A 27,893-nucleotide genomic window follows, 5' to 3' on the forward strand; every position below is an offset into this window, starting at 1 on the left:
TATACTCTTATATACCATTACCTCTACTGATTCTCGTTTCAGTACTGGTTTGGCTATCTACTACATGTAGAGGAGTGTCCTGGGGTAAGTAAGTCTTATTTTTTGTGACACTCTGCGCTATGGTTGGGCACTTTATATGTAAAGTTCTAAATATATGTCTATAAACTTATATTTGCCTTGATTCAGGATATTCAGTATTCCTTTCTATACAGACTGTCAGTTTCATTATTGGGATAATGCATTTAATTATTTTTTCTCACCTTGAAAAATTTTATTTGGCCATTTTTTTCCTGCATGCTGTTAGGCTCGCGGGGGCAGAAAATGTTTCTTTTTATTACGTCATTTTTGGCGCAAACTTTTTTTTGGCGCTAAAAATTTTGTCATTTCCGGTGACGTAATTTACGCCGGAAGTTGTATTCTGTTGCGCCCAAAAAATTTGGGCGTATTTTTTACTCATTATTTAAACATTTTTCTTTTCTTTGCTTCTGGTTTCTAGAAGCTTATTATTTTGCATTCTTTCCCATTCCTGAAACTGTCATTTAAGGAATTTGATAATTTTGCTTTATATGTTGTTTTTTCTATTACATATTGCAAGATGTCTCTTCCTGACCCTGGATCAAAATCGACTAATGAACAGACGCTGCCTGATGCTGGTTCTACCAAAGTTAAGTGCATATGTTGTAAACTTGTGGTATCTGTTCCTCCAGCCGTAGTTTGTGAAAGCTGTCATGATAAACTTTCCAATGCAGATTGTGTCTCCATTAGTAATAATCCTTTACCTGTTGTTGTTCCTTCAACATCTACTGTTCAGGATGTTCCTGTTAATGTAAAAGAATTTGTTTCTAATTCTATTAGGAAGGCTCTGTCTGTTATTCCTCCTTCCAGTAAACGTAAAAGGTCTTTCAAAACTTCTCACATTTCAGATCAATTTTTAGGTGACCGTCATCATTCTGACTTATCTGTTTCTGATGAGGTTTTTTCCGGTTCAGAAGATTTTACTTCAGATATTGATACTGATAAATCTTCATATTTATTTAAGATGGAGTTTATTCGTTCATTACTTAAAGAAGTTTTGATTGCTTTAGATATGGAGGAGTCCAGTCCTCTTGATACTAAAACTGCTAAACGTTTAAATTCAGTTTATAAACCTCATGTATTAATTCCGGAAGTTTTTCCAGTTCCTGATGCTATCTCAGATGTGATTGCTAGGGAATGAGATAGTCTGTGTACTTCATTTACTCCTTCTCCAAGGTTTAAGAAATTGTACCCTGTGCCATCTGATAGATTGGAATTTTGGGATAAAATCCCTAAAGTCGATGGGGCTATCTCCACTTTTGCCAAACGTACTGCTATTCCTACGGCAGATAGCACTTCGTTTAAAGATCCATTAGATAGGAAAATTGAATCTTTTATGAGAAAAGCTTATTTATGTTTAGGTAATCTTCTTAGACCTGCTATCTCTTTGGCTGATGTTGCTGCAGCTTCAACTTTCTGGTTGGAGACTTTAGCGCAACAAGTGACAGATCATAATACATATAGCATTGTTAAACTTCTTCAACACGCTAAGAACATTGTCTGTGATGACATTTTTTATATCATTAGAGTTGATGTCCGGTATATGTCTTTAGCTATTTTAGCTAGACGAGCTTTATGGCTTAAATCCTGGAATGTAGATATGACTTCTAAGTCAACTTTGCTTTCTCTCTCTTTCCAAGGTAATAAGTTGTTTGGTTCTCAGTTGGATTCTATAATTTCAACTGTTACTGGAGGGGAGGGTGCCTTTTTGCCTCAGGGCAAAAAATCTAAAGGTAATTACAGGGCTGCTAATCGTTTTCGTTCCTTTCGTCAGAACAAGGAGCAGAAGCCCGATCCTTCCCCTAAAGGAACAGTTTCCGGTTGGAAACCTAATCCAGTCTGGAATAAATCCAAGCCGTCCAGAAAGTCAAAACCAGCTCCTAAATCCGCTTGAAGGTGCGGCCCTCATTCCAGAGCAGCTGGTAGGGGGCAGGTTACGATTTTTCAAAGATGTTTGGATCAATTCGGTTCACAATCTTTGGATTCAGAACATGGTTTCACAAGGGTACAGAATAGGTTTCAAAGTAAGACCGCCTGTGAGAAGATTCTTTCTCTCACGCATTCCAGTCAATCCAGTGAAGGCTCAGGCATTTCTGAAATGTGTTTCAGACCTAGAGTTAGCTGGGGTAATTATACCAGTTCCAGTTCTGGAACAGGGTTTGGGGTTTTATTCAAATCTATTCATCGTACCAAAGAAAGAGAATTCTTTCAGACCGGTTCTGGATCTAAAAATATTGAATCGATAAGTAAAAATACCAACATTCAAAATGGTGACTATAAGAACTATTCTGCCTTTTGTTCAGCAAGTGCATTATATGTCTACAATAGACTTACAGGATGCATACCTGCATATTCCAATTCATCCAGATCACTATCAGTTTCTGAGATTCTCTTTTCTAGACAAGCATTACCAGTTTGTGGCCCTTCCGTTTGGCCTAGCAACAGCTCCAAGGATCTTTTCAAAGGTTCTCGGTGCCCTTCTCTCTGTAATCAGAGAACAGGGTATTGCGGTATTTCCTTATTTGGACGATATCTTGGTACTTGCTCAGTCTTCACATTCTTCAGAATCTCATACGAATCAACTTGTATTGTTTCTTCAAAGACATGGTTGGAGGATCAATTTACCAAAGAGTTCCTTGATTCCTCAGACAAGAGTAACCTTTTTAGGTTTCCAAATAGATTCAGTGTCCATGACTTTGTCTCTGACAGAAAAGAGACGTCTGAAATTGGTTTCAGCCTGTCGAAACCTTCAGTCTCAATTGTTCCCTTCGGTAGCATTATGCATGGAGATTTTAGGTCTCATGACTGCTGCATCAGACGCGATCCCTTTTGCTCGTTTTCACACAAGACCACTCCAGCTTTGTATGCTGAACCAGTGGTGCAGGGATTAAACAAGGATATCACAAATAATATCCTTAAATCCCAATGTTCGATCATCTCTAATTTGGTGGATGGATCACCATTGTTTAATTCAACAGGCCTCTTTCGTTCGTCCAACCTGGACTGTGATCTCAACAGATGCGAGTCTATCAGGTTGGGGAGCTGTATGGGGATCTCTGACAGCGCAAGGGGTTTGGGAATCTCAGGAGGCGAGATTACCAATCAACATTTTGGAACTCCGTGCGATTTTCAGAGCTCTTCAGTTTTGGCCTCTTCTAAAGAGAGAATCGTTTATTTGTTTTCAAACAGACAATGTCACGACCGTGGCATATGTCAATCATCAAGGGGGGACTCACAGTCCTCAAGCCATGAAAGAAGTATCTCGGATACTTATATGGGCGGAATCCAGCTCCTGTCTAATTTCTGCGGTTCACATCCCAGGTGTAGACAATTGGGAAGCGGATTACCTCAGTCGCCAGACGTTACATCCGGGCGAATGGTCTCTTCATCCAGAGGTTTTTCTTCAGATTGTTCGAATCTGGGGTCTTCCAGAAATAGATCTGATGGCCTCTCATCTGAACAAGAAACTTCCCAGGTATCTGTCCAGATCCCGGGATCCTCAGGCGGAAGCAGTGGATGCGTTGTCACTTCCTTGGAATTATCATCCTGCTTATATCTTTCCGCCTCTAGTTCTTCTTCCAAAAGTGATCTCCAAAATTCTAATGGAGCGCTCATTTGTACTGCTGGTGGCTCCAGCATGGCCTCACAGGTTTTGGTTTGCGGATCTCGTTCGGATGGCCAGTTGCCAACCTTGGACACTTCCGTTAAGGCCAGACCTTCTATCTCAAGGCCCTTTTTTCCATCAGGATCTCAAATCATTAATCATTTGAAAGTATGGAGATTGAACGCTTAATTCTTAGTCATAGAGGTTTCTCTGACTCAGTGATTAATACTATGTTACAGGCTCGAAAATCTGTCTCTAGAAAGATTTATTATCGAGTTTGGAAGACTTATATCTCTTGGTGGTGTTCTCATAAATTCTCCTGGCATTCTTTCAGAATTCCTAGAATTTTACCGTTTCTTCAGGATGGTTTGGATAAAGGTTTGTCTGCAAGTTCTTTTTCACAGAAAGATTGCTAATCTTCCTGATATTCATTGTTTTGTACAGGCTTTGGTCCGTATCAAACCTGTTATTAAGCCAATCTCTCCTCCTTGGAGTCTTAATTTGGTTTTGACAGCTTTACAGGCTCCTCCGTTTGAGCCTATGCATTCCCTGGACATTAAATTACTTTCTTGGAAAGTACTGTTCCTTTTGGCTATCTCTTCTGCTAGAAGAGTTTCTGAGTTATCTGCTCTTTCTTGTGAATCTCCTTTTCTGATTTTTCATCAGGATAAGGCGGTGTTGCGGACTTCATTTCAATTTTTACCTAAGGTTGTGAATTCTAACAACATTAGTAGAGAAATTGTTGTCCCTTCATTTTGTCCTAATCCTAAGAATTCTAAGGAAAGATCGTTACATTCTTTGGATGTAGTTAGAGCTTTGAAATATTATGTTGAAGCTACTAAAGATTTTAGAAAGACTTCTAGTCTATTTGTTATTTTTTCTGGTCCCAGGAAAGGTCAGAAGGCTTCTGCCATTTCTTTGGCGTCTTGGTTAAAGTCTTTGATTCATCATGCTTATTTGGAGTCGAGTAAGTCCCCGCCTCAAAGAATTATGGCTCATTCTACTAGGTCAGTTTCTACTTCCTGGGCTTTTAGGAATGAAGCGTCTGTTGATCAGATTTGCAAAGCAGCGACTTGGTCTTCTTTGCATACTTTTACTAAATTCTACCATTTTGATGTGTTTTCTTCTTCTGAAGCAGTTTTTGGTAGAAAAGTACTTCAGGCAGCTGTTTCTGTTTGATTTGTCTGCTTATAATTTCATTTTTTTTCATTATAAAGATTAAAACTTTTGATTTGGGTTGTGGATTATTTTTTTCAGCGGAATTGGCTGTCTTTATTTTTATCCCTCCCTCTCTAGTGACTCTTGCGTAAAAGTTCCACATCTTGGGTATCTACTATCCCATACGTCACTAGCTCATGGACTCTTGCTAATTACATGAAAGAAAACATAATTTATTTAAGAACTTACCTGATAAATTAATTTCTTTCATATTAGCAAGAGTCTATGAGGCCCACCCTTTTTTGTGGTGGTTATGATTTTCTTTCATGTAATTAGCAAGAGTCCATGAGCTAGTGACGTATGGGATATACATTTCTACCAGGAGGGGCAAAGTTTCCCAAACCTCAAAATGCCTACAAATACACCCCTCACCACACCCACAAATCAGTTTTACAAACTTTGCCTCCTATGGAGGTGGTGAAGTAAGTTTGTGCTAGATTCTACGTTGATATGCGCTCCACAGCAGGTTGGAGCCCGGTTTTCCTCTCAGCGTGCAGTGAATGTCAGAGGGATGTGAGGAGAGTATTGCCTGTTTGAATTCAATGATCTCCTTCTACTTGGTCTATTTCATAGGTTCTCTGTTATCGGTCGTAGAGATTCATCTCTTACCTCCCTTTTCAGATCGACGATATACTCTTATATATATATACCATTACCTCTGCTGATTTTCGTTTCAGTACTGGTTTGGCTTTCTACAAACATGTAGATGAGTGTCCTGGGGTAAGTAAGTCTTATTTTCTGTGACACTCTAAGCTATGGTTGGGCACTTTTTTAATAAAGTTCTAAATATATGTATTCAAACATTTATTTGCCTTGACTCAGGATGTTCAACATTCCTTATTTTCAGACAGTCAGTTTCATATTTGGGATAATGCACTTGAATCAATTATTTTCTTACCTTAAAAATTTGACTTTTTTCCCTGTGGGCTGTTAGGCTCGCGGGGGCTGAAAATGCTTCATTTTATTGCGTCATTCTTGGCACGGACTTTTGGCGCAAAAAATCTTTTCTGTTTCCGGCGTCATACGTGTCGCCGGAAGTTGCATCATTTTTGACGTTCTTTTGTGCCAAAAATGTTGGCGTTCCGGACGTGGCGTCATTTTTGGCGGCAAAAGCATTTAGGCGCCAAATAATGTGGGCGTCTTATTTGGCGCTAAAAAAATATGGGCGTCGCTTTTGTTTCCACATTATTTAAGTCTCATTTTTCTTTGCTTCTGGTTGCTAGAAGCTTGTTCCTTGGCATTTTTTCCCATTCCTGAAACTGTCATTTAAGGAATTTGATCAATTTTGCTTTATATGTTGTTTTTTCTCTTACATATTGCAAGATGTCTCACGTTGCATCTGAGTCAGAAGATACTTCAGGAAAATCGCTGTCTGGTGCTGGATCTACCAAAGCTAAGTGTATCTGCTGTAAACCTTTGGTAGCTGTTCCTCCAGCTGTTGTTTGTATTAATTGTCATGACAAACTTGTTAATGCAGATAATATTTCCTTTAGTAATGTACCATTACCTGTTGCAGTTCCATCAACATCTAATGTTCAGAATATTCCTGATAACATAAGAGATTTTGTTTCTGAATCCATCAAGAAGGCTATGTCTGTTATTCCTCCTTCTAGTAAACATAAAAAATCTTTTAAAACTTCTCTTTATACAGATGAATTTTTAAATGAACATCATCATTCTGATTCTAATGACTCTTCTGGTTCAGAGGATTCTGTCTCAGAGGTTGATGCTGATAAATCTTCATATTTATTTAAAATGGAATTTATTCGTTCTTTACTTAAAGAAGTACTAATTGCTTTAGAAATTGAGGATTCTGGTCCTCTTGATACTAAATCTAAACGTTTAGATAAGGTCTTTAAATCTCCTGTGGTTATTCCAGAAGTTTTTCCTGTTCTTGGTGCTATTTCTGAAGTAATTTCCAGAGAATGGAATAATTTGGGTAATTCATTTACTCCTTCTAAACGTTTTAAGCAATTATATCCTGTGCCGTCTGACAGATTAGAATTTTGGGACAAAATCCCTAAAGTTGATGGGGCTATTTCTACCCTTGCTAAACGTACTACTATTCCTACGTCAGATGGTACTTCCTTTAAGGATCCTTTAGATAGGAAAATTGAATCCTTTCTAAGAAAAGCTTATCTGTGTTCAGGTAATCTTCTTCTTAGACCTGCTATATCATTGGCTGATGTTGCTGCAGCTTCAACTTTTTGGTTGGAAACTTTAGCGCAACAAGTAACAGATCATGATTCTCATAATATTATTATTCTTCTTCAACATGCTAATAATTTTATCTGTGATGCCATTTTTGATATTATCAGAGTTGATGTCAGGTTTATGTCTCTAGCTATTTTAGCTAGAAGAGCTTTATGGCTTAAAACTTGGAATGCTGATATGTCTTCTAAATCGACTCTACTTTCCATTTCTTTCCAGGGTAACAAATTATTTGGTTCTCAGTTGGATTCTATTATCTCAACTGTTACTCGTGGGAAAGGAACTTTTTTACCACAGGATAAAAAATCTAAGGGTAAAAACAGGGCTAATAATCGTTTTCGTTCCTTTCGTTTCAACAAAGAACAAAAACCTGATCCTTCATCCTCAGGAGCAGTTTCAGTTTGGAAACCATCTCCAGTCTGGAATAAATCCAAGCCTTCTAGAAAAGCAAAGCCAGCTTCTAAGTCCACATGAAGGTGCGGCCCTCATTCCAGCTCAGCTGGTAAGGGGGCAGGTTACGTTTTTTCAAAGAAATTTGGATCAATTCTGTTCACAATCTTTGGATTCAGAACATTGTTTCAGAAGGGTACAGAATTGGTTTCAAGATAAGACCTCCTGCAAAGAGATTTTTTCTTTCCCGTGTCCCAGTAAATCCAGTGAAAGCTCAAGCATTTCTGAAATGTGTTTCAGATCTAGAGTTGGCTGGAGTAATTATGCCAGTTCCAGTTCTGGAACAGGGGCTGGGGTTTTATTCGAATCTCTTCATTGTACCAAAGAAGGAGAATTCCTTCAGACCAGTTCTGGATCTAAAAATATTGAGTCGTTATGTAAGGATACCAACGTTCAAAATGGTAACTGTAAGGACTATCTTGCGTTTTGTTCAACAAGGGCATTATATGTCCACAATAGATTTACAGGATGCATATCTTCATATTCCGATTCATCCAGATCATTATCAGTTCCTGAGATTCTCATTTCTGGACAAGCATTACCAGTTTGTGGCTCTGCCGTTTGGCCTAGCTACAGCTCCAAGAATTTTTACAAAGGTTCTCGGTGCCCTTCTGTCTGTAATCAGAGAACAGGGTATTGTGGTATTTCCTTATTTGGACGATATCTTGGTACTTGCTCAGTCTTTACATTTAGCAGAATCTCATACAAATCGACTTGTGTTGTTTCTTCAAGATCATGGTTGGAGGATCAATTCACTAAAAAGTTCATTGATTCCTCAGACAAGGGTAACCTTTCTGGGTTTCCAGATAGATTCAGTGTCCATGACTCTGTCTTTGACAGACAAGAGACGTCTAAAATTGATTTCAGCTTGTCGAAACCTTCAGTCACAATCATTCCCTTCGGTAGCCTTATGCATGGAAATTCTAGGTCTTATGACTGCTGCATCGGACGCGATCCCCTTTGCTCGTTTTCACATGCGACCTCTTCAGCTCTATATGCTGAATCAATGGTGCAGGGATTACACAAAGATATCTCAATTAATATCTTTAAAACCGATTGTACGACACTCTCTAACGTGGTGGACAGATCACCATCGTTTAATTCAGGGGGCTTTTTTTGTTCTTCCGACCTGGACTGTAATTTCAACAGATGCAAGTCTTACAGGTTGGGGAGCTGTGTGGGGATCTCTGACGGCACAAGGAGTTTGGGAATCTCAGGAGGTGAGATTACCGATCAATATTTTGGAACTCCGTGCAATTTTCAGAGCTCTTCAGTCTTGGCCTCTTCTGAAGAGAGAATTGTTCATTTGTTTTCAGACAGACAATGTCACAACTGTGGCATACATCAATCATCAAGGAGGGACTCACAGTCCTCTGGCTATGAAAGAAGTATCTCGAATTCTGGTTTGGGCGGAATCCAGCTCCTGTCTAATCTCTGCGGTTCATATCCCAGGTATAGACAATTGGGAAGCGGATTATCTCAGTCGCCAAACGTTGCATCCGGGCGAATGGTCTCTTCACCCAGAGGTATTTCTTCAGATTGTTCAAATGTGGGGACTTCCAGAAATAGATCTGATGGCGTCTCATCTAAACAAGAAACTTCCCAGGTATCTGTCCAGATCCCGGGATCCTCAGGCGGAAGCAGTGGATGCATTATCACTTCCTTGGAAGTATCATCCTGCCTATATCTTTCCGCCTCTAGTTCTTCTTCCAAGAGTAATCTCCAAGATTCTGAAGGAATGCTCGTTTGTTCTGCTGGTAGCTCCGGCATGGCCTCACAGGTTTTGGTATGCGGATCTTGTCCGGATGGCCTCTTGCCATCCGTGGACTCTTCCGCTAAGACCAGACCTTCTGTCGCAAGGTCCTTTTTTCCATCAGGATCTCAAATCCTTAAATTTAAAGGTATGGAGATTGAACGCTTGATTCTTGGTCAAAGAGGTTTCTCTGACTCTGTGATTAATACTATGTTACAGGCTCGTAAATCTGTATCTAGAGAGATATATTATAGAGTCTGGAAGACTTATATTTCTTGGTGTCTTTCTCATCATTTTTCTTGGCATTCTTTTAGAATTCCGAGAATTTTACAGTTTCTTCAGGATAGTTTAGATAAAGGTTTGTCCGCAAGTTCTTTGAAAGGACAAATCTCTGCTCTTTCTGTTCTTTTTCACAGAAAGATTGCTAATCTTCCTGATATTCATAGTTTTGTACAAGCTTTGGTTCGTATAAAACCTGTCATTAAGTCAATTTCTCCTCCTTGGAGTTTGAATTTGGTTCTGGGGGCTCTTCAAGCTCCTCCTTTTGAACCCATGCATTCATTGGACATTAAATTACTTTCTTGGAAAGTTTTGTTCCTTTTGGCGATCTCTTCTGCCAGAAGAGTCTCTGAATTATCTGCTCTTTCTTGTGAGTCTCCTTTTCTGATTTTTCATCAGGATAAGGCGGTGTTGCGAACTTCTTTTGAATTTTTACCTAAGGTTGTGAATTCCAACAACATTAGTAGAGAAATTGTGGTTCCCTCATTATGTCCTAATCCTAAGAATTCTAAGGAGAAATCGTTGCATTCTTTGGATGTTGTTAGAGCTTTGAAATATTATGTTGAAGCTACTAAGTCTTTCCGAAAGACTTCTAGTCTATTTGTTATCTTTTCCGGTTCTAGAAAAGGCCAGAAAGCTTCTGCCATTTCTTTGGCATCTTGGTTGAAATCTTTAATTCATCATGCCTATGTCGAGTCGGGTAAAACTCCGCCTCAAAGGATTACAGCTCATTCTACTAGGTCAGTTTCTACTTCCTGGGCGTTTAGGAATGAATTGAAAAGAAGGAAGAGGGCGACTCCTTGTGCAGATCAATCATTCAAATGGGCACCCACTTGTAGCTACCAATAAAATGGATACTCACATGGCCTAAAGCACACTATAGTGCTAGTGAAGCAGACTGGGTCTATTGTGGTGGCCCAGGGCACATAAAATCCTAGGTTGTGGTCTTATTCCAGCAACATCAGTAAGAAACAGGAGACTTCAGTATGTAAAAAAAAAATTTCTTTATAATCCAAGAAAGTTCATGTACAATAATAAAAATGAAATACAAAGTGATATAAAATCAGTAAAACACGCTACGCGTTTCTCAGCGCTAACCACGCTGTTTCCTCAGGCAGGTAATACTGATGTGAACTGAAGTCTCCTATTTATGCTGCCTCTAGCTACTGGTTTAGCAGGCTCCACCCTAGTGCATCCTTAATTGGCAGGTGTTACAATCATTAATTGTTTAGATATATTCCTTTTTTTAAAAAACATCTCAAATGTTAACAGCCGAATTAAAAACAAATTCATCAAAAGCCACAATTGTCTACAAATGACATATGCATAAGACAGATCACTGCATAAAATTAAACAATATGTAAAAACCACATATGGTAATGCATGCACACAAAAAAAGAAAAAAATGCAATAAAACAAATGTAGTTGTTATTACCTTGTATTCTGTGAGCCATGTTTTTAAGAGACATAAGATCTACTTTCTTATTGGCCCCCTTTCCCCTCTCCTCTTTTGTTAACCGGTCACTGTTAGTTAATTTATCTATCAGCTGTTAGATGAGAAGTTACAACAGTGTTTGTAAGCTAAAGTCTGGGCGTTAAATGAACCAGTCTGTGTCTTTGTTATTGAAATCTTGTATGTTTCAAAAGCATTCTTCTGTGAACGGCTATTCCTAACAGCTTTGACTTGGATTTTATAGCTATATTATAATATTAAGATTCAGCTGATTAGATCAACTGTTCGTGATCTAAAATCCTCTAAGAGTGTATGTTTAAAAGTTCTTGCAGTTGGAGTGCCAATCAGATGGTTTCTATTGGAGGTGTGTTTCTTTAAACCAATAGTTGTATACTCATTTTTAGCTTCTTGAAATCAAACTGCCAATGGGATAGTTCCTATTGCAGGTGTGTTTATTTAGGCCGATGGATGTATGTTAAATACTGCTACAAAAACCATCGATAATCAAATGCATATTTCGAGTAAACTCTCTGATGTATATAATAAAGTAACTACATTGATAAAGAACAAAATAAATGCTAACGATTCTCAAATTAAATTATCGTGTTGCTGTGCAATTTTATCCGGGCACAGAGTAGGTGTTTCCGGCTAGACCAATGGTATCGCTAGAGATTAGTAACAAATTAAGCTTTCTCGGTTGTGAAATGTCCTGATCTATAACATGGCCAGCGCTCATGGGGGTGTGCCGCCCTCGACCAATGGTGTTATTTAAATGCCGTGCTGATGTAAAATACCTCAATGGCAACTAGCTAATAGCACATTTTTTTATATATATAAATCAAAGTGTGTTATTCCTCAACTTCGCTAGTGTCAATGTATGAGTCTCCTATATTATTAGGATAACACTAAGTTTTTAAACATGTAATAAAGGCACAGTGTGCCTATGTTATTGGGAAGAAGCTGGGTTTTTAGACAAAAATACTAAAAAGCTAAAAAAAGTTACATTGTCTCACATGTTATGCAATATGAAAATTCCTATAAACATATTATTATTAATGTTTTGTAGAGTGGTGGTAGATTTAAGAATACGTGTCAAATAGTTCAGCTTGATTTTAGTTATCATACCTTGTGTGATCTATGTTAAATGAAAATATTATTCAATAGTTTACCAGACTTAACATTCTTTTTCTAACCCATGTGCAATCTTTATTTAAAACATTTTATATCTATAATTATGTTCATGATAAACTAAATAAAACTAATATGTGATGTTTTAGTGCCATTCTCCTATGATTAATAATGAAATCCAAAAAACGTCATATGTGACTGTTAGTGTTACAGAGTTATTGTGATTCCTAAGATATGAATTGGGAATTAAATAATAAACTATATATGTATATATGTGAACCTATGTGTTTACTAATAAAAATCAGACCTAAAAAGGTGATGCTACTAATCTCTATAGACCAATGTGATTACTATATTTGTGTGTAACTCTAAAATAGGGTAAAAAAATAAGTGTATTGTCTTAAAATAACCGATATTGATATGTGTTGTCAGGATTGGTCAGTGAGTATTACTTATAGTAATGTGTAAATGGGGATTGTGTGGATAATATTGAGACTATATATATCTCAAGTTATATGCTTTGAATGTGTTGCCTAGAGTATCCATTTTGGCGATCCATTTCACATCGTTTGTATTATTATCTGATTGTGTATTGGCTACACTAGGAGGCGCCCTTTCTCTTCTTATATACCTCTACAGATGTTTAGGAATGAAGCTTCGGTTGATCAGATTTGCAAAGCAGCAACTTGGTCCTCTTTGCATACTTTTACTAAATTCTACCATTTTGATGTATTTTCTTCTTCTGCAGCAGTTTTTGGTAGAAAAGTACTTCAGGCAGCGGTTTCAGTTTGAATCTTCTGTTTATGTTTTTCATTAAACTTTATTTTGGGTGTGGATTATTTTCAGCAGGAATTGGCTGTCTTTATTTTATCCCTCCCTCTCTAGTGACTCTTGCGTGGAAAGATCCACATCTTGGGTAGTCATTATCCCATACGTCACTAGCTCATGGACTCTTGCTAATTACATGAAAGAAAACATAATTTATGTAAGAACTTACCTGATAAATTCATTTCTTTCATATTAGCAAGAGTCCATGAGGCCCGCCCTTTTTTGTGGTGGTTATGATTTTTTTGTATAAAGCACAATTATTCCAATTCCTTATTTTATATGCTTTCGCACTTTTATCTTATCACCCCACTTCTTGGCTATTCGTTAAACTGATTTGTGGGTGTGGTGAGGGGTGTATTTGTAGGCATTTTGAGTTTTGGGAAACTTTGCCCCTCCTGGTAGGAATGTATATCCCATACGTCACTAGCTCATGGATTCTTGCTAATATGAAAGAAATTAATTTATCAGGTAAGTTATTACATAAATTATGTTTTTTTCTCTTACATTGAGCATGATGTCCCAATCTGATCCTGTCTCAGAAGTTTCTGCTGGAACATTGCTGCCTGACATCGGGTCTACCAAAGCTAAGTGCATTTGTTGTAAAAGTGTAGAAATTATTCCACCAAATGTCATTTGTAATAGTTGTCATGATAAACTTTACATGCAGATAGCGTTTCCATCAGTAATAGTACATTGCCAGTTGCAGTTCCTTCAACTTCTAATGTACATGATATATATATTAATCATAAATCCTTTTTTTGTGTTGTGTATTAACAAAGTTTATTGCTGGAAGCCGTCCTAGAGTCCATAAGCTCATTCAGGAGGGTCTGGATAAGAGTTTGTCAGCCAGTTATCTGGGTCAGATTTCTACTCTTTCTGTTTAGCTTCAGAAGAAAATTACTAAAATTCCTGATTTTCAGACCTTTTGTTCAGGTTCTGATTAGAATTAAACCAGTTATTCATTCAGTTTCTCTTCCTTGGGATCTTAATCTGGTTCTGAGGGTTCTTCAAACTCCTACTTTTGAGCCAATGTATTTAGACCTTCAACTTTTATCCTTGATAGTTCTTTTTCTTCTAGCTATTTGGCTAGAAGGGCTTTAAACTTTGTTGTTGCAAACCTCCTTATTAGATCTTTATAAGGAAAAGGATGTTCTTCGCACTATCTATTCCTTTCTTCCTAAAGTCTGGAAATGGTGGTTCCTTTTTTAAAAACTCTAAGTTGCATCTTTATAATCTGGATGTTGTTAGAGCTGTCAGATATGTACTAGCCATAAATAATTTCAGATTTTCTTCTCTTTTTGACATATTTGGTTGCAGGGAAAACTCCCCCTGAGTGTATTACTGTGCATTCTACAAGAGCAGTTGCCACTTTTTGGGCTCTTCATAATGAGGCTTCTATCACTGTGATGTTTATGCCTCTTGAGAGGTTGCTTTTGGCAGGAATGTTCTGCAGTACTTCACTGTTTGTCCCCCTCTCCCCCCCCCCCCCCCCTATTTATGGTGGACTTCACTGATTGGGTATAGATTTACACACGTGATGAATCGTGAACTCCGGCCATCTGATGAAAGAAAACAAAATTTATGCTTACCTGATAAATTAATTTCTTTTACATGATACGATGAGTTGTGAAGGACATGAGAAATTAATCTATTATTAGACATTGACCAAAAACGTAAAGACACAGGAACATATCATTGTCAGTTGCAAAAGAAGAATTATAATACAATCTATATTGTTCTGTATTTGTTTAAACAGACAATAAAAAAACTATAAACATGGCATAATTTCGTTAGGAAATGCTTACAGACGGCGCTTCCACACAACTTTAGTTGTATGCAAATGTTTGGACTTTTCTGTCCAAATAATATATTTTGTTGATATTTTTAAGGGAAAATAAGTTATACAACTTCTTCAGTAAACAAATTGAACATATTTCTGGAAATTCGAATGCATAGTTGCGGTTTATTTGCTGAATTGATCAACTGGTGCCCTTCCAATTGATCCACTAGTAATTTCTTTGTAAGTCTCAGAACCTTAGTTCTTTAAATTGACTATAAGCCTTGCTCTTAGTCTGGTGGAAACAGTTGCTGAATTTAAGGGAACATTAAAGTTGAAACTAAATGTTCATGATTCAGATATTATAAGCAATTAAAAAAAAAAGTTTACAATGTACTTCTGTAATCAAATTTATTTTGATTTCTTTGTATCCTTTTGTTGAAGACTAAACTTAGGTAAGCTAATATGAGCTCTGGAGCATGCACCTATCTTAGCAGCAATGTTTGCCACAATGTTTAACATTGCTACAAACATTTTTTCAGATAGTGCTGCCATAGAGTGCTAAAGAGATATAAATGCTTCTGAGCTTCGAGGAGCCTACCTAAGTTTATTCTTCAACAAAAGATATTGATAAAATAAAGCAAATTTGATGATTAAAGTAAATATAAACACATTGTGGATGCTGATATATTCCATAGTTAGTGAAGAAACTGTGAAGAAACTGAAGCCAAAAAGAGGTTAGATATTCCAACAGGACAATGATCAAACATGCACCTGAAAATCAACTACTTTAAAAAATTAAAATGGCCTTTGCAGACTTGAATATCATTGAAAATCTCTAGTATATATATTTTCTCACATGCACTGCATTTTGCAATCAACCCAGAGGTATGGGGTAATAGAATAGCAAGAATAGAAAGACTGTTAGCTGTCTGCAAAAGGCGTTTTGAGGCTGTGATTTCTGCATAAGGCGGTGTCACTACTAACTGAAAAGTTGTCCAAACATTTGCATGTGCCACATTTGCTGTTTTTAATGATTTATTTTCGATTAATTAAATTCAGCAATAGGCTATTACTTTTGCATTACAGTTTGCAATATGAAGTATGTTGAGTTGCTTGCTGGAAAGAACGTGTTAACTTATTTTCACTTATTACAACAATACACCTTTTTACAGGCACCTTTAGTACTAAAATAGCAATGAAGATTCATGTATTTTCAGATATTTTTTTTTTTTTTTTAAACGTATATTTAGCTTTATGATTCTTTTTTATTTGTTTCTGGAATCATGACAATTAATACACTTTTTGTTTTATGCTTGGTCATTTCTTCCAAGGTTTTATTTATGGGCAGTCCTCTTTCTTGTCTCTTTCCAAATATGATCTAGTTAAGCTGCATGTAAATTGAAGGTAGCATAGTTAAACAATTATGGAATGATGTGAGTTTCTTTCTAATGACACGGTGAGTCCACGGATCATTATCAATTACTGTTGGGAATATCACTCCTCGCCAGCAGGAGGAAGCAAAGAGCACCACAGCAAAGCTGTTAAATATCACTCCCCTACCCACAATCCCCCAGTCATTCTCTTTGCCTGTAGTGCAAGTAGGAGGTAAAGTTTAGGTGTCTAATGAGAATTTTTCTTCAATCAAGATTGTATTATTTTTTTTAGCAGAGTAAGCTTACTCTGTTCTTTTCTGGGGTCTAGCCTAGTCCACATCAGTCTCTTCAGTAGGGCAGTGGTGGATTTTGAGAACTTGTGAGGTACAATCCTCACTGCGTTTTCTCAAGAATCTGCTGATGCTGCTCTCTTCATAGGTCCATGTCAGATGCTGCACCCTCTCAAACCAGGTGAGTTGTCCTGCTGCTGGACAGCACTTTCAGGTAAGTGCCATTTTAATTTTCTTTTGCAAGGAGATTGCTGGCACTTGTTACAGCTAAAAGCTGTCTTATTTAATATGTGAATTTATTAAACCTTCATGTTTGGGGTTTCTTTTTGGCAGTTTGGGCATTGAGACTGTGAGGTGATTTATGGTGGCTCAGTGTGTTATAGTAGTTTTTATACTTTAACTTTTGGTCATGGAGATTACTGTTGTAAGCCATTTTTTTCAGCAGTTAGGGCTCTGTATTTGAAAAGGGGACAGGTAGGCACCTCAGTAAAGCTACTGAGGTGTATAGGTAGCCTGAGGTCTATTTGGTTTGTTGCACTAACACACACTTCTATTTAAAGACACAGTACACATTTATTTTTTATTTTCAAATAAATAATTTTTACACTTTATCCTTATTTATTACATAAGATGGATCAAGAGGCTTTTCAAACCATTATCCCAGGCGATGTTGCTGCTTGTCAGTTATGTTTTGATGCTCTCCTGTTGCAGATATGCCGCAGCTTTCTCTTCAAGCGTCCCAACTTTTTCAGTCTCCACATACAGTGCCCTGTGTTTCCTCTTAGAATCCTGTACAAGACATTGCTTCCCAGGTATCCCTTGCTGTATCTGAGGCCTTGTCAGCTTTCCCCATGTTGCAGGGAATGCGTAAAAGGAAATTTAAGGAAACCGTTAGTAAGGTTACTGATCAAGTTCTGGCTATCCAGAGTGTCCCTTCCCATAAGCCTGAGTAAGAAGACATGTCAGTAGCATCTGAGGGGGAAATCTCAGACTCAGACAGTGTAATTCCTTCTTCTGATGCTAAAGTGTTATCCTTCAGATTTAAGCTAGAACACCTTCGCTTATTACTTAAGGAGGTTTTGGCTACTTTAGACGACTCCAACACAACTATAGTAGTCAATCCTAAAAAGTCTAGTAAATTGAACAAATACTTTGATGTTCCCTCCACAGTGGAGGTTTTTCCGGTTCCAGATCGTGCTGCGGAGATTATTGCTTGAAAATGGGAAAGACCTGGTATTCCCTTTTATCCATCTCCTATTTTTAAGAAGATGTTTCCTACATCGGATTCCATTAAGGAGTCGTGGCAGACAGTTCCTAAGGTAGAAGGAGCGATCTCCACTTTAGCTAAGAGGACTGCTATTCCCATAGAGGATAGTTGTTCTTATAAAGATCCAATGGATACAACATTGGAGGTTTTACTAAAAAAAGATGTGTGTCCACCAGGGTCTACAATGGCAACCTGCGGTGTGTATCGCCACTGTTACCAGCGCTGTGGCTTACTGGTTTGATGCGTTGTCTGAATCTCTTCAGATGGATACCCCTTTTGATGAGATCCAGGACAGGATTAATGCTCTCAAGTTAGCCAATTCCTTCATTACAGATGTTTCCTTACTGGTTATTTAACTGGGAGCCCAAATTTCTGGTTTTGCGGTCCTAGCCCGCAGGGCCTTGTGGTTGAAGTCCTGGTCTGCGGATGTTTCATCTAAATCTAAGCTCATGGCTATTCCTTACAAGGGTAAGACCTTGTTTTGACCTTGTTTTGACCTGGTTTGGCGGAAAGTATCTCAGATATTGCTGGAGAGAAGGGTTCTTTTCTTCCTCAAGATAAAAAGAATAAGCAGAAGGGACGTCAGAGTAATTTTCGTTCCTTTCGTAACTTTAAAGGCAAGTCTTCCTCCCCTTCCTCCAAGCAAGATCTAGCCAAGCCTTCCTGGAAGCCCAACCAGTTCTAGAATAAGGGAAAGCAATCTAAAAAGCCTTCAGCTGACACCAAGTCATCATGAAGGGTTGGCCCCCAATCCGGGAGTGGATCTTGTAGGGGACAGTCTCTCTCTTTTTTCCCAGGCTTGGATAAGAGATGTCTAAAAGAATCAGTAAACAACTGATATTGGTGTACACTTAAATAGCACTCACATTCCTGCTCTTAAATTAATAAAATAGATACGTTTCAGACACTGAGGTGGAGTCTAGAGCACGAAAATTAAAATATAACTTTTAATCAAATTTTTTTTAAAATAATGTATTTACAAAAGGACACACATTTAAAAACAATGTTAGTATCATATTGGTTTATATACTCTGTAAATAGCCTCCCGTGGGGTGGGGTTACGCTTTTGACAAAGCCAGGTTACTGGCGAAACATGTTAGGGGATAGTGGTTGTGCTTCATTTTAATAGCTAGCTATCATATTGGAACTACTTTGCGCTCTAAACTCACAACTTATGTATTTAACTAGAATTATGTGAATTAGATCATAGCACTTTATATTTCAACCACCATAGGGGTTAATCTTGTTGTATGCCGAGCTATTAGCGTTCGGATAAATACAAAGGTATAGGCTGGTAATTATTATTTAAAAACTTCAGCAAAACCTTTCTAGATAATTGAGCTGTGGCAATATTAGTTTACAGCAGGGCGGTCTGAGTCCTATTATTAGTATGGTATAGGCCGGTAAAACATTAAAAACTATATTATCGTTTGCCAGAAACGAATACGGAGGGGAAAGTTGACACTTTACTAAGTTATTTCACTACTACGGTATAGGCCGGTAAACGTATACCCACCACGCTACAATCTAATACTATTATAGCATCAGCAATTGATGTCATACTGTGGTAAAGTAGCAACTTGTTGTTCTGAAAAATAATCTATGTGCGCTTACAGCTCACAAATCGGCACTGTAATATTATTGTCTTGGTTAAATTAAAGGTATAGGCCGGTTCACAATACTAAAGTAACCTCATAGCCACAATCATTATTTGGATAAACCATTATAGTGATATACCTGGCACTTAATAGAACAGGTTGAATCTTTATTATTCTGAAGGTATAGGCCGGTAAATTAACCCTTTAGACTTTAACACAGATTATCTATAACTATCCAAGAGCGTGTACGCACGTTGCTGGACTATTAACACTATAGCAACCTGCAAGACATAAGAGGTATAGGCCGGTAAATTTACGCCCACTGAATTACAATTCTCAGTAACCGTGCTCTAATATCCTTTAATAAAGGTGTTGTAAGGGATTCAAACCCAGCAACTAGTTGACTATACGGCATTTTGGGGGGGGGGGACGATATTAGGTGCATGATAAAAGTACCTCATTTAACCCAGTGCAATATAAGTTATCGCTAACCACAGCGGGTAACAGCGGTTATATAACAGGTGACCACTAAAGTAACGTGGATATATAAATAAGTATAGGCCGGTAACCCTTTAGCTTTGAATAATATTAATAGGTACCTGGTGATTATTACACACTAGTAACACCTCTATATAACTTTATTAGGCTAAACTGGTATAGGCCGGTAATACTACACATACAAGAATATTGCTATAGAAATTACAATAATTATATTGCATTGACAACACTAATAAGAAAGCTGGCAACAAGCTGCATATATGCCATCTGTATCCTTAGATACATATTACATATATAACTGACGTAATCTATATTCTCAGAGTTCAGTAACAAAACCAATCAGGACAATGTTGTTGTCTCTCACACTGATTGTGACACTATAAGTGACATCCAGCCCTAATGAATACACTATTTTAACTATTAACATAGATTTATCTACCTAACTAGTCAGTGACGCTAACATTTCTTCTGACACCTCTTAGCCACAATATAAATTGTGAAAAATTCAATTGCATAGTCAGCAATAATCTTGTTACAGCACACCAGTATACCACCTTGATCTTTATTCAACTCAATCAGCAGTGATATTACCAGCCATATTAATTTTGGACCTCTAATTTATTGGCTAAACCAATATCTATTATTGACTTTCACTTAAGCCGATATAATTAGAGCATACTGAGTTCTATATTATCCAACAAGAAGGTAACCCCACGGGAGGCTATTTACAGAGTATATAAACCAATATGATACTAACGTTGTTTTTAAATGTGTGTGCTTTTGTAAATACATTATTTTAAAAATAATTTGATTAAAAGTTATATTTTAATTTTCTTGCTCTAGACTCCACCTCAGTGTCTGAAACATATCTATCTTATTAATTTAAGATCAGGAATGTGAGTGCTATTTAAGTGTACACCAATATCAGTTGTTTACTGATTCTTTTAGTCTTTATTCCAGTACACAGCACCCTTTATCTTTTATATAGTGATTACAGCACATGTGTTAGCTGATCAATCATATAAGAAACGATATTCCTGCATCACAAGTTAGTAGTGCCTTAGTAACAAACAGTTTGTTTTTGGATAAGAGATGTACCTGATCCCTGGGCGGTAGACATTGTCTCCCAGGGATACAAAATAGACTTCAAATCTTTTCCTCTCAGAGGCAGGTTTCTCCTCTCCAGATTATCTGTAGACCAGATAATAAGAGAGGCGTTCTTACATTGTGTCAAGGTCCTTGCCGCCATGGGGGTAATAGTTCCAGTTCCCTTTCAGGAAAGGGGTCTGGGATTTTACTCAAATCTGTTCGTAGTTCCCAAAAAGGAGGGAACTTTTCGACCAATCCTAGATCAAAAATGTTTAAACAAGTTTCTCAGAGTGCCATCCTTCAAGGTGGAGACTATATGCTCCATTCCTCCCTTGGTAGAAAAGGGTCAGTTCATGACAACCATAGACCTAAAGGATGCATACCTTCATGTTCCCATTCATAGGGACCATCACAAGTTTTTGAGATTCGCCTTTTTGGACAATCATTTCCAGTTCGTGGCCCTTCCATTCGGCCTTGCCACAGCTCCCAGAATTTCTTCAAAGGTTCTGGGGGCTCTTTTAGCTGTGCTTCGATCTCGGGGCATTGCAGTGGCACCTTATCTGGACGACATTCTGGTTCAGGTGCCATCTTTTCAACAAGCAGAATCTCATACGGAGATCTTGTCTTTTCGTCGATCCCACGGATGGAAGGTGAATCGGGAAAAAAGTTCTGGTTCCAGCTACAAGGGTTGTATTTTTGGGGACCATAATATACTCCCTGTTAATGAAGATTTTTCTGACGGAGGTTAGAAAAAGAAAAATTTTCGACTCTTGTCTTGCCCTTCAGTCCTCTCCAGGGCCGTCAGTGGCTCAATGTATGGAGGTAATCAGTCTGATGGTGGCTTCCATGGACATCATTCCGTTTGCTCGGGTTGCATGCTCAGACAATAGAATGGGGACTATACGGACCTGTCTCCATGTGTAGATCTAGATCAGGCTTCAATAGACTCTCTTCCGTGGTGGCTTTCTCAGGATCATCTCTCCCAGTGTACTTGCTTCCGCTGACCCTCCTGGATGATTGTGACCACGGATGCCAGCCTTCTAGGTTGGGGAGCAGTATGGAGCTTGTTGAAGGCTCAGGGCTTATGGACCCAGGAGGAGTCAGACCTGCCCATAAACATCTTGGAGCTGAGAGCAATCTTCAATGCTCTTCTGGCATGGCCTGGCCTGGCCTCAACCCGGTTTATCAGATTCCTGTCGGACAACATAAATCTTGGTGGCCTACATCAACCGCCAGGGGGGGACTCGGAGTTCCTTGGCCATGACAGAGGTGGCCCGAATTATTCAGTGGCCGGAGACCCACAACTGCTGTCTTTCTGCAATCCACATCCCAGGAGTGGACAATTGGGAAGCGAATTTTCTGAGCAGACAGACTTTTCATCCCGGGGAGTGGGAACTTCATTTGAATGTGTTTTCCAGCTTGACCCTCAAGTGGGGGCAGCCGGAGTTGGATCTCATGGCTTCTCGTCAGAATGCCAAACTTCCGAGATACGGCTCGAGGTCAAGGGATCCGCAGGCATTTCTGATCATTGCTCTGGCAGTTCCTTGGAACTTGAATCTAGCATACCTGTTTCCTCCGTTCGCTCTCCTTCCAAGAGTCATTGTTCGAATCAAGCAGGAGAGGGTGTCTGTAATTCTCATAGCCCCAGCGTGGCCTCACAGGATTTGGTATGCAGACCTAGTGGAAATGTCATCCTTTCCACCTTGGAGACTGCCTCTGAGGAAGGACCTACTTCAGGGTCCCTTCCTTCATCCAAATCTCGTTTCTCTGAAGCTGACTGCTTGGAGATTGAACGCTTAGTTTTAACTAAGCGTGGATTTTCAGAGTTGATCATTGAGACCTTGATTCAGGCTTGTAAGCCTGTGACTCGCAGGATTTACCATAATATCTGGCGTAAATACTTGTTTTGGTGTGAATCCAAAGGATACTCTTGGAGTAGAGTAAGGATTCCTAGGATTTTGTCCTTTCTCCAGGATGGTCTGGAGAAGGGTTTTTTCGGCAAGTACTTTAAAGGGTCAGATTTCTGCATTGTCTATTTTGTTACGTAAGTGCTTGGCGTATGTGCCAGATGTATAATCGTTTTGTCAGACCTTGGTTATAATTTGGCCTGTGTTTTAAACCTGTTACTCCTCCATGGAGTCTTAACCTTGTTCTTAAAGTTTTGAGCCTATGCATTCTTAAGATATTAAGATGTTATCTTGGAAAGTTTTGTTTCTTGTTGCTATTTCCTCTGCTCAGAGAGTTTCTGAACTCTCTGTTTTATAGTGTGATTCTCCTTATCTTATTTTTCACTCCGATAAGGTGACTGTGTACTAAGTTTGGTTTCCTGCCCAAGTTCGTTTCAGTCAAGAATTTTAATCAGGAAATCGTTGTACCTTCTTTGTGTCTTATGTAACGCTTGTTACATAATCTGGATGTTGTGCGAGCGCCAACATTTTATTTGAAGGCAACTAAGGATTTTCTTCAGTCTTCTGCATTGTTTGCTTTTCTGGGAAATGCAAGGGTCAAAAAGCTACGGCTACTTCACTTTCCCTTTGGCTGAATAGCGTTATTCGCTTGGCATATGAGACTGCTGGACAGCAACCTCCTGAGTAAATCAAAGCTCATTCCACAAGGGCTGTTTCTTCTTCCTGGGCCTTCAAATATGAAGCTTCTGTGGAACAGATTTGCAAGACTGCAGCTTGGTCAACTTTTTTCAAATTCTATAAATTCAATACTTTTGCCTCGGCTGGGGCTTCTTTTGGGAGAAAGGTACTTCAAGCAGTGGTGCCTTCTGTTTAGGTTACCGGTCTTGTTGATGATGATCCGTGGACTCACCGTGTCATTAGAAAGAAAACAAAATTTATGCTTACCTGATACATTTCTTTCTTTCTTGACACAGTGAGTCCACGGCCCGCCCTGTATTCAGACCGTTTCTTTTTATATAAACCTCAGGCACCTCTGCACCTTGTGTTACTTCCTTTCTCTCCTTTCCCTTTGGTCGAATGACTGGGGGATTGTGGGTAGGGAAGTGATATTTAACAGCTTTACTGTGGTGCTCTTTGCCGTCTCCTGCTGGCCAAGAGTGATATTCCAAACAGTAATTGATGATGATCCGTGGACTCACTGTGTCAAGAAATAAATAAATTTATCAGGTAAGCATAAATTTAGTTTTTATGATATCTGTGAGTTGGACTAAATTCTACACATTTCATCAGTGTAGATTTTTATCTATGAATATACAGAATCTGGTTTCTATTCTAAGTGTGAAGTTCTTATGTTTAAGAAATTGGGATTGCTTAACACATTTTAATTAACTTTTTTTTGTTTTGCAGGCCCTTCTAAATCAGTTGCGAGCAGTTTTTGATCAGATAATTGAGTTTCAGAATGCACAAGATGCTATGTACAGATCTGCTCTTGAGGAGTTGCAACGAAGATTAGAATTTGAAGAGAGAAAAAAACAGCGCGAGGCAGAGGTATATTTAGTAAAAAAAACTTTTATTGCAGTGTTTTGACCCCTTAAAGGGAACATAAATCCCAAATTTTTCTTCCATGATTCAGTTAGAGCATACAATTTTAAACAACATTCCAATTCACTCCTATTATCAAATTTGCTTTGCTTTCTTCTTTTAACCTTTGATGAAAATCAGGAAGGTAAGTTCAGGAGTGTGCACATGTTTTCAGTACTATATCGCAACAGTTTTGCAACTATGCTATAAATTATCAAGAGCACATGGAAATTTGACACTGATTTAAACAGCACTTCCACCAATTCCCACTTCTACCCCCAATTATCACTTCCATCCCCAATTGCCACTTATTGATCAGAGTGATCACAGTAGTAAAACTGTTAGCAGCACCCAAAGGGTTATCCCAGGCTAGATTACAAGTGAGGCACAAACGATATTGTGTTTCCGCAAGCATTTTTAATTGCGCTGATATTACAAGTTGAGCGAAATTCTTACGATACAATTCTTACCGCAATCTCAGAGCTGTGGTCAACTGTTTCTGAAACAAAAAAGTCACAAAACACATCAAAATACATTACAGGTACAGTTACTCATAATAACACTGTCTAATAAAAATTATTTCCAAAGATTATTGCACAAAAATGTTATAAGGTCTCAAAGATGTGAGATCTCGGGTGTTAGAAGAAAAAACCCACAAAAGCGCTTTAACATTTAGATACATACATATACATTGCTTAATATCTTGCTAATTTGTTGGCGCTCTACAAATAACCGATAATAATAATAATAATAAATAATTGCTAAATGTATAAGTGCATTGGAGCCCTTTGCAGTAAAGTAGATGAAAAGTTCTAAAAACATATTTATGCAATATTCATATTTAATTAAGGTTTCCTTCCTAAGATTAGGTCCACAGCTTCATGCCTTACTGTTGGACAATACAACACCTGGCCACCAGGAGAAGGCAAAGACACCCCAGCCAAAGGCTTAAAGGGGCACTGAACCCATATGTTATCTTTCGTGATTCAGATAGAGAATGAAATTTTAAGCAACTTTCTAATGTACTCCTATTATCAAATTTTTTTCCTTCTCTTGGTATCTTTATTTGAAATGCAAGAATGTAAGTTTAGATGCTGGCCCATTTTTGGTGAACAACCTTGCTGATTGGTGGATAAATTCATCCTCCAATAAAAAAGTGCTGTCCAGAGTACTGAACCCCCAAAAAAGCTTAGATGCCTTCTTTTTCAAATAAAGATAGTAAGAGAACCTAAAAAATTGGTTATAGGAGTAAATTAGAAAGTTGCTTAAAATTGCATGCTCTGTGAATCACGAAAGAAAAAATGTGGGTTCAGTGTCCCTTTAAATATCCCTTTCACTTCCTCATTACCCAAGTCATTCTTTGCCTTTCGTCATGTTAGGAGGTGGCAGAGATATAGCACATCTAATCCTCCATCCGGAGGGGGCCTTCTTCCTGCGGACTTTGCCACGCAGTTACAAATTGCGGTGTCTGCTGCCCTCAGTGCATTACCTCACTTTAACAAACGCAAGAGAAAGGTTAAACATAGCTCTCCTGACCCGGAGTCATCTAAATATTTATAGAATTTAGCTAGTATGTCCCAGTTATCCGATGATGAGTTAACCTCTGTAGCTTCAGAGGGTGAACTTACGAGGTCGGAGTCCTTACCGTCTAAGCCTCCTGCTGCAGAGGAACCGTCCTTTAGATTTAAAATTTAGCACTTGCGTTTTTTATTAAAGGAGGTTCTGTCTACGTGTGAGGTTCCAGAGGCTGCGCTGCCTGAAGACCCTATGATACCTAAATTATACACCGTTTACAAAGACAGGAAAGTTCCTTTGACTTTTCCTGTGCCGGTTAAGATGGGGAATATTATTAAAGGGACAGTCTAGTCCAAAATAAACTTTCATGATTCAGATAGGGCATGTAATTTAAAACAATTTTCCAATTTACTTTTATCACCAATTTTGCTTTGTTCTCTTGGTATTCTTAGTTAAAAGCTTAACCTAGGAGGTTCATATGCTAATTTCTTAGACCTTGAAGGCCACCTCTTTTCAGAATGCGTCTTAACAGTTGTTCACCACTAGAGGGTGTTAGTTCATGTTTCTTTCATGTAATTGGCAAGAGTCCATGAGCTAGTGACGTATGGGATATACATTCCTACCAGGAGGGGCAAAGTTTCCCAAACCTCAAAATGCCTACAAATACACCCCTCACCACACCCACAATTCAGTTTTACAAACTTTGCCTCCCATGGAGGTGGTGAAGTAAGTTTGTGCTAGATTTCTACGTTGATATGCGCTTCGCAGCAGTCTGAAGCCCGGTTTTCCTCTCAGAGGGATGTGAAGAGAGTATTGCCTATTTGAATACCATGGTCTTCCTGTAGGGGATCTATTTCATAGGTTCTCTGTTATCGGTCATAGAGATTTCTTCTCCTACCTCCCTTTTCAGATCGACGATATACTCTTATATACCATTACTTCTACTGATTCTCGTTTCAGTACTGGTTTGGCTATCTACTATATGTAGATGAGTGTCTTAGGGTAAGTAAGTCTTATTTTATTCATGACACTCTAAGCTATGGTTGGGCACTTTATATGTAAAGTTCTAAATATATGTTTTAACTTATATTTGCCATGATTCAGGATAATCAGTGTTCCTTCTTTCAGACTGTCAGTTTCATTTTTTGGGAAAATGCATATGAATAAAATATTTTTCTTACCTTAAAATTTTCAATTGACTTTTTTCTTCTAAATTGCGGGCTGTTAGGCTCGCAGGTGCAGAAAATGCTACAATTTATTGCGCCATTTTTGGCGCGAGAATATCGTCATTTCCAGCGTCATAGTTGACGCCGAAAGTTTTCAAGTGGTTGCGTCATTTTTGACGCATGTTTGTTGCAGACGTTTTTTGGCGCCAAAAAATGTGGGCATCATACTTGGCGCCAGTTTTTTTCACATTATTTCAGTCTCACGTTTTAGTTGCTTCTGGTTGCTAGAGGCTTGTTTTGTTTTGCATTTTTTCCCATTCCTGAAACTGTCATTTAAGGAATTTGATAATTTTGCTTTATATGTTGTTTTTTTCTATTACATATTGCAAGATGTCACTACCTGACCCTGGATCAGAATCTACTTCTGGAAAGACGCTGCCTGATGTTGGTTCTACCAAAGCTAAGTGCATTTGTTGTAAACTTTTGGTAACTGTTCCTCCGGCTGTAGTTTGTGTTAGTTGTGATGATAAACTATCTAACGCGGATAATATTTCCATTAGTAATAATCCATTACCTGTTGTTGTTCCTTCAACATCTAATGTTCAGGATGTTCCTGTTAATGTAAGAGAATTTGTTTCTAATTCTATTCGGAATGCTCTGTCTGTTATTCCTCCTTCTAGTAAACGTAAAAGGTCTTTTAAAACTTCTCATATTTCAGATGAATTTTTAAATGACCGCCATCATTCTGACTTATCTATCTCTGATGAGGATCTATCTGGTTCAGAAGATTCTGCCTCAGATATTGACACTGATAAATCTTCATATTTGTT

General features: G+C 38.2%; 1 protein-coding gene across 1 annotated transcript in view; it reads left to right on the forward strand.

Moving 5' to 3' along the window:
- TUBGCP3 (tubulin gamma complex associated protein 3) overlaps positions 1–27,893 on the forward strand; it is a 932,421-nt gene that overhangs the window by 838,846 nt on the left and 65,682 nt on the right. The window contains exon 17 of the mRNA XM_053705469.1: positions 24,209–24,349. Coding sequence (XP_053561444.1) covers positions 24,209–24,349 — 141 coding nt within the window. The remainder of the gene's footprint in view (positions 1–24,208; positions 24,350–27,893) is intronic.

The sequence above is a fragment of the Bombina bombina genome, chromosome 3, assembly GCF_027579735.1.
Source record: "Bombina bombina isolate aBomBom1 chromosome 3, aBomBom1.pri, whole genome shotgun sequence".
Lineage (NCBI taxonomy): Eukaryota > Metazoa > Chordata > Amphibia > Anura > Bombinatoridae > Bombina > Bombina bombina.